Raw genomic sequence first — 8,416 nt, forward strand, 5'->3', positions numbered from 1 at the left:
CTCTCTGTGCAGTTTAAAAACCTTCCAAAAACCCCATTCCCATGTAAGAGGGTTAGAGCTCCAAATCACATCTCTCTCTCTCTCTCTCTCTCTCTCTCTCTCTCTCTCTCTCAATATTATTTATGGAGCATGATCAGGACCAAGAAGCTCTATTTCAGTCATACCCTTGTGCATACTACGTGCAAAGCCCATCCACCATCTCCCATTCCAACAGTGCTGATATCCGAAACCCCATCCCGGAATCTGAATTCCACTCCCCAACACGACCCGATCCAGCAAACCCAACCCTTCATGAAGAGGCCACTCGCTTCGCCCTCTCGCACTACTTGCCCTCCCGTGGATCCAGTCACTCATTCCTGCACCAAAAAAAGATCTCCTTTGATGCACGTAGTAACGGCACAGAAACCCATAATTGCGAAAACCGTCTGGTTATCGTCAAAGGTAGTGATGATCACGGTGGCGATGAAGATGATGACGAGGAGTATTATTATGTGGTTGGGAAAAGATCGGGGTGGTGGAAGAGGTATTGTTCATATCGATATTCGGATTCTTTTGTATGGATACTTTTGCAAATAAGTTGGAGGGCTATGTTGAGTTTGTGTATCGCACTCCTTATGTTTTACGTTGTTACAAAGCCCCCACCACCCAAAGTGTCTATTCAGGTACGTTCATCAATCTCTCGAAAAAGTACTCCATTTTATGCGTATGTATTAAATCTATCACTCATATATCACAAAAGATTCACCATAGTAGGTATATATATTGCATGATTTGCTTCAGCTGGATTTTGGAAGTGGCTAGCTAGTAGCATGCACGCCACATATTATTATGGTGGTAATTGAGGACACATGATTATGGTGAATAGAATATAAATACCTAATGAAGAACTATAAAGTGAACGTATGATCGCAAATATTATAAGTTGAGGATTATCTTTTCTACCTTAAAAGTTGTACTGTTGCGTATGAAGAAAAAGAAAACCAAGAAATTGTGATAAGATTGGAAACAGGCATTAAATTACTTCATATTTGCTGGATATGAGCTTGGGATACGCGCCTTAAGCCGAATAATGAAGAAGAACAATCATGAGACTCAAAGCATAAAGCCAATGGTAGACAACGACTTCGTCAAGTTAATTAGCTAGAGTAGTGTGCATTTTTTTTTATTTTTTTACGCTCAAGTGAATATTGTTTTCTATAATTTAAATGAATTTAATGCAAATACCTTATTATATACAAATAAAATTAAAAACACAAAACAATTAAACTTGAATCACCTAAAATAGCTCACATATTGTTAAAATATTCTCTTGGTGACTACATGATCAAGAAATGCATAATGAGTCGCCCTTAGCTAGGATACGTTTGGTATGGAGAACAGAGAACTTGGAAATGAGAAAATGTTGCCTTCTAATGTTTGGTAAGTTCATGTTTGAGAGATGATTTTCTAGCTATAGGAAAATAGGGAAGAAGTGAAATCACCCCACCGCACCCCACCCCCCCCCCCCCCCCCCCCCCCCGGGGCGCTCACTTTCCTTCCTCATGAAAAAAAAAAAAAAAAAAACACTAACAGAAATATGTATCGTTACCAAACATAGGAAAGGAATTTTGCGTACCAAATGCAACACTAGATTGGATATCAAGGGTTAAGTTTTTTTTAGTAAAACAGCAAAGTCAATCCCACCTCAGTACTGTTATCATGAGAAATGACAATGAAGTAGATTATTAAAAAAAGTAGAAAAGAACAATTTGTTAAGTGGGACATAAAGTCTAAAATCTCTAAAAATGAAATCAACCATAACAAACGAAACCTCCAACAACCAATTCAAGTTATGAAAAAGGTAACAAATGATAACCTATCGAAAGTGAGAGTGTGGAAGACCTCCATAATCACGATGATAATACTACAAAAGAATTCAAGAGAGTCCCACCAAACAAGACCAGTAAAAGAGAAACCATGATTGGCAAGGGCATCAACAACTTGATTACCTCCAAAATGCATTTGGAAAATTCTATGAAAGCAATTCTTCCACTCCATTCTCAATTGCCAAGTTACCAGTTGCGAAGAGCGCAAGAAGTCAGAACCAAAGCAGAATCAACTTCCTACCAAATAAAATCCAAATCCCGAACTGAAGCTAATTCAATAGCTTTAATTAGCACTATTCCCTTTACCGCAACAGAGCTAGGAATCTTCGGTTAGAACAAAAAGCTCCAAGAACTGGCCTTTAAAATCTCGAAACACACCACTAGAACCAACACGACTGAAACCACTCTTTCATCATCAGTATTTAAATTAACCCACCATATGATTGGGAAGAAGCCAACACACCTCTAAACTAATGGGGGCTCGACGAGGCTTAAATGTAAAACCAAATCTCTTCAACACACATAAATCATGAAATCATTATTCATACAACAAGATTCTATTTGAATAATGGATCTGACCAACAATAAGCTTAAAAGCATAATCAATATTCATTCTAACTTCTTCATGCCGGGCTTGGTTTCTCTAGTACCAAATACACCAGAAAGTAGAAACAAAAGTTGCCAACCACAAACCTCGTAATTGAGAACTCTTATTCAAGGCCAATCCGCGCAGTGAAAACTTTGTAATAAGGAGCCATGAAGTGTATCCATTATCCAAGCCAAAAGCATTCCAAATATGTTGCCTAACTGACATGATAAAAGTGCATGTAATAACAACGTTCTCAAAATATTCCACATGTAGACAACATAAAACACATTAAGATTAAAACATAAAGAACATCCATATATCCTCACACTTTGATATCAAATTTATATGCAATGACTATGACTAAGAGAACGTAACCTCATAAATTGTGCTGCTAATTGACCCGAACTTCTCCCACGAATTTGTTAAAGACTCCCAATGATCTGCCTCCGTTACTAACTTCATAATTAATGTGCATGAGTCTCACAAAAGAAAAAACCGTAATGTTCTATCATGGGAAAACAATGTTCTAATTCCAGGCTACAAGGATTAAAAGCCACAAAATGAACTAAATCAATAAAATTAGTAACATTCACAAGCTTACAAATCCTAAGAGCATCTTCAAGGCGAAGATGTAAACCTGTAATAACACTTTTACCTTCATATGACATCTTTATTGAACTATTTTATTGTGTAAAACTATTTTGCTCTAGTGAAAGTTTGTGAAGTCTCGAAACTGCAGATGGCAGGAATTGGCCAATTTGGGCTTGGGGAAGGAGTGGATGGCTCGGGTGTCACAACTAAGTTCCTTACCTGCAATTGTTCCATAAATCTCATAATAGAGAACAAGTCTAAGCTCTTTAGCCTCCACATTCGTCCTCCAGCGATGGAAATGTGCTTCGGCCGGCTACCTTTTGCACTATCACGTGTAAGTATATGTGTGTGTGTGTGTGTGTGTGTTTGCTCAATTTTGTGCCTCATTTAACTTGTCACATACATTTAAATTTAATTACATTGGTGTTTGCTTAAATTGCCTGTTTGTAAATAGAAAGACTCGTGTCTGAATGTGTAGTAGTCTAGATTAACAGTTTGACAAGAGAATTTTCCACACACACACACACACATGTATTCATGATAAGTCAATTTGTTCCGGTCGACCAGTCATTATTCAAAGTTTTCAGGGACCAAAGCTATATGCTGAGAGTGGGTCATCAAAATTCAAGTTATATGTTGGAACAAGGAATAAGCCTGTGTATGGTGCTGGAAGAAGCATGGACGATATGCTCAAGTCAGGGAAGGGTTTGCCGTTGGTGCTTCGTGTGAAACTGAGCTCAAGTTTTTGGGTCGTTGGGAATCTCATAAAACCTAAATTTCATCACCAAGCAGAATGTTTGTTGGTCCTTGATAGGGCATATGACAAAAAACATCGTACACAGGCATACAATAGCACCTGCATGATGACTTGAAAGAAGATGAGAGATTCATATATATGATGTCCGGACACAAGCCAGTGCCGTCCGGTTAAGTAAATTCATATGTTGTATTTGTTATGTATTTAAGCCTGATGTCGTTAATTTTATAAAAGGATTCAAACCCAATGTCATGAACAAATTATCATATTGGATCCTAATTACATTTTTTTCCCTTAAGTTTGAGACTTTGAGTTACAGATGTCGGCATTTCTATTCACTATGCATGCTTTAATTAGTAAGTGGCTCATACTCATAGAGGATGAGAGAGTGGGTTAAACTTTACAATGAGTTAGCAATAATGTGGTTCAAATTTGCCTATTATCTACACTAAGGGGATTAAAGAGTTGGTTAAGCCTCACAATAAACTAGCAATAATGTGGTTCAAATTCGTCTTTGGTGAGAATCAAATCTAAGACTTCTCACTTACAAGTAAAAGTAATATCATTAGATCATAATACTAAGTGTCTTAAGAATGATAGTTTTAGAATGATAACGACAACGCTTTTTTGAAAATGACTTGGGGAGACATTATAAATGACGTCATTAAGAGTCTCAAATAAGAAAGGCTATTTAACTGTATCGGGGATCATAGCTTATGTTACAACAGGCCGTGCTAGGTCTTGAAGAAGGTTTGGGGCCTACTAGCTCGTGATTTGCATCACGTGCACGTGTCTAATATGCAAGTTCAACATATGTGCCTCTTTAATGAAAGAATTTATCAAGAAATTGGCGTGTTTGGTTCATTTGTGCACGTGTTTGGTTCATTTGATGAGGGTGACAGTGTGAGTTTTATTTTTTGGCAAGGCGATTTTCGTTCAAAGGGCAAAAAATTGGCGTGTGCCACAACCATCAGCGAGGCTGTCTCATTCTCAGGAACTCTGATCCAATTTCCGGCGAGGTCAATGGATGTGAAACGACGGCGCGGCCATTATGAGACAAACTCCCTTTTTCTTTCTTTTTCTTTTCTCACTTCCCTTTTTTTCTTTCTCTTTCTTCTTAACAGAACATCAAACACTTCTGGACAATGAAGTCAAACAACAACAGCGGCCAAGCCACATCAAAGGCTATGGTGGGCCGTAACCTAGGGAGGGTTTGAAGCAATATGTATGTATTTTAGTGTATAGCCTAATATAATAGACAAAAAAAAAGTGTAAGAAGAATTATTTTTTAATGAAACTAGTCCGGTGAGTACTTGTTTGGGCCCAAAATAATATTTTTGGGCCAAGTGTAGGTTCAGCCCAAAGCTTTTCCAAATATACTATGGGCTGCTTGGTGGTCCCGGGCTGTTCAGTAAAGGTGGTTGAGTCCTATTGCAAGAAGTAGTTTGGATGAGCCGATGGGTCGAAGAAGTCCCAATACGATAAGGGATCCTAGTGCAATATGGATTCTCGACCAGCAATGAATACGACCTGAAAAGGGGGGGGAGGGGTGAGTTCAAAGTCCTAATAGGAGTAGGATTGGTCGAGATAAAGTTGGAACAAAATAAGAAGTCCTAATCCGAATGTGGTTTCAACTTGATCTCAAGGAAGATTTGTTGCTATAAATAGAGAGCAGAGTGCATCATTCAGGCCTCTCTAATTCAACACACAATTGCCCTGCGCAAACCTCTCAAACATCTTGAGATTTTTTATTTTCTTTTTCCGCCGACACATCTTCAGTTTGGATAAACAACACTGTGAAGGCAACCGGCGAACACCTTTAGTTTGGATAAACAGCACTGTTGCTGTAGAATCAGCTGACCAAGAAGCACCTTCAGTTTGGATAAATAGCACTTCGTCGAGGCGGACTGGTTACTTATTCAAGTCTCAGTCAAGAAGGGTTTCCGAATCCTTATTGGCAGAGGTCATCTTATTAGCCTTCTCGGCAAAGTAAGGTGTTACAAGTTACGACATTCAGCACATTGAATGCCGAGTGATTTTATGATTGGATATTTATAAGTGAGTTTCAGAGTTCAGAATTCTGACGGCCGAACCACATTCACCATCAAGGCATACATCTCCTTTGAGTACTTGTGCCCATATAGTATGGTGTCAATTCAACGTGCTTATACTCTTATAAATATAATCACTGTGACCGAATCCGGCACCGACGATTCGCGAACTTCGCAGAACTAGCAGCCTTGTCTTCAGGCTCGAGAATCCAAAGGTCGAGACTTGTTCCTTCCTCGGCCACAATCGCAAGATCAAGAAGTCTGCAACATGCTCAACGCAACATCAACAAATCGTACTCCTCAGCCAGGCTCGGCCGACGAGTTGGCACGCCCCGCATCAACCGAAGGACGTAGTTAGCTCATTAGTTACTCGGCCTGCGCGCCACGTAGGCTTTGTAATTTTTAGGGTCAACAGTACTTAACACTACTGAAAATATAAAAATAACCACAAAAAATTGTGATTTCATTTTGTTCAAAATTATTCTGCTTTGATTTAGTACACTTTATATTATTTTCAATCAATTTTTTTTTAAATACTTCTACTTTCATTGTTTTGGTTTGTGCTAGTTGTGTGGTTGTAACTCCGATTGTTCATGTATCAAGTTTTCTATCTTCTTGTGTTTGCATCTAATATAGGTGAAATTGGACGATTTATTGTAAATTTAGTAGTTTGCAATTACGAAGCTTATTGAGTTTTAAAGTACAAATACAAAAGTTTAACTTTTGCATACAATACATGTGTAGCAAAAAAAAAAAATCATTTGATTTTAAGATTTTTTTTTTTTAGCTAGCCCACCCATAATATAATTTCTGGCTCCACCAAGCGGGTCGGAGTGGCGTAGTGGCGAATTGGTAATGGTTTGGCCGGCGACAGGTTTGGCAAGTAGAATGGTTAGGTTGGTCAGGACGACGAAGGCTGGTGGTCTGGTGGGAGATGGTGGTGGTGCATTCAACAGCGTTGCGGCTCTAAATTTTTCAGAGGAACAACGGCTTTGCAAAGAGGAAGAGGTTTTTGGGGTTGTTTTTTAATAACTTGGCTACAACGACGTCCTTTTAAAAAAAAATATTAAAATCTGCTAAATGCATTACTAGCTACTTCTTGCACCTCTATTTTGTTGTTTTTTTTTTGGGACAGCGAATTCGGCACAAGAGCCGAATTGCACGGAAGAAAAATTGATATATATGAATATGAGTGGTTTTCATCTTTTCAATGTAGTGGAAATGGCAACATCGTGTCTTCCACGCGATAGTTGTATGCAGTCTTCTTAGTTTAATCATGTAGTGTGATGATATCGTGGCTTCCACACGAAAGTGGAATGCTTTTCTTATTTTCCCTTTTAATTCTTAATAATGTTAAGAAGATCAAATTTTCAAACTAAATTAATAAATCAGATGATTTGTCATTAATATAAAATAAACAAGTTAATTAATAGGGAAGTGTTATTGGCACTCCAAAAATCTCATTCTACTCTCCTCACAAGTGTATTTTTATTTCCTAATATAAAAAATTTGGAGTGTAAAATAAGATTTTTGGAGTACTAATAACAATTCCCTAATTAATATTATCATTATGCATATTTTTTCGATAAAATTTCATCTTCTCTCGCAACATAGTCTGATTTGAGTATTAATTTAATTCGAACACCCAGTTTTGGTCTTAGTTATGGTGGGTTTTTTAAATTATGTGCTATCGTAGGTATAAGAAATTGGCATACGCACATTGTACTCCTAGGACCACTATATATGTTATGGAAATTGTTGCTGTTGTGAAGCTAGGTACGCACGTCATTGGGTATTGACATAAACAATGAATTTAACGCATCTAGTTCATGGACTAGCCAATTGAATAATACATGGCTCACAATGCCTAGCCGGTAAAATTAGGTCACTACGGGAGAATGGCAATGAATTCCAGGCATGGAGTGTTGGAAATCCTACGTAGCCCACATTTAGAAAGACTTCCGATACCTACCAGCTAGAAGCACTTCAATTTGCACGAACTATACAAATATAAATAAAAACATACTTTATAGCTAGCTTATGTTGATGGTGGACTATCCACCTTTTCAGAATCTAACAAAAAATATTCATGAGTTTTACCAAATGTATACACGGTTGAAATATCACACATTGAACGTACGTATTTATGAGAAAATAAGAGTTTAAATATTTTAACTCCACTTTAACTAATACCGAGACTTTTTGTTATAAAACTCCACACTTGTCGAACTATGTATGTGGTAATTAACAAGTTGATGACAATACTGATGTTTTTGAAGTGGGCATATGACACGTCTCTCTGATAAATCGACATGCACTCTTTGGCCAGATATTGCGATGCTGTCTTTCAATCATTGACACTTAATTCACTAGTGATGTTTCTGAAGTTTATTTCTTGTGTGCCACTTTTTCTTCTCGTAAATGGATGAGTTTTGTTCTCTTTGTGCGTTCGTGTGGGTTGAGCAATATTCATTTTTTATTTTCCCTTCGTGTTTTTAATTTGGGAGGGATTAGAAAGGTAAAGGAAGAGTACTTATATAAAGCGAAGGTAGTAGGGCTTTGT

The 8,416-nt window shown here is 37.7% G+C and overlaps 1 protein-coding gene across 2 annotated transcripts; it reads left to right on the forward strand.

The window, feature by feature from the left end:
* On the forward strand, positions 1-4,140 carry LOC148698326 (uncharacterized). 2 transcript variants are annotated; one of them, XM_088679942.1, is made up of 3 exons: positions 1-662; positions 3,194-3,379; positions 3,642-4,140. In XM_088679942.1, exons 1-3 carry the CDS (start codon positions 123-125, stop codon positions 3,915-3,917), a joined length of 1,002 nt encoding a protein of 333 aa, XP_088536068.1. In that variant the 5' UTR covers positions 1-122; the 3' UTR covers positions 3,918-4,140. The 2 variants fall into 2 exon arrangements, with proteins under 2 accessions (XP_088536068.1, XP_088536067.1); XM_088679941.1 differs by having other exon boundaries at positions 7-662; positions 3,633-4,140.
* Positions 4,141-8,416: the final 4,276 nt, after the last annotated feature.

Source organism: Pyrus communis, chromosome 2 (genome assembly GCF_041283825.1).
Source record: "Pyrus communis isolate YQ-2024b chromosome 2, ASM4128382v1, whole genome shotgun sequence".
NCBI lineage: Eukaryota > Viridiplantae > Streptophyta > Magnoliopsida > Rosales > Rosaceae > Pyrus > Pyrus communis.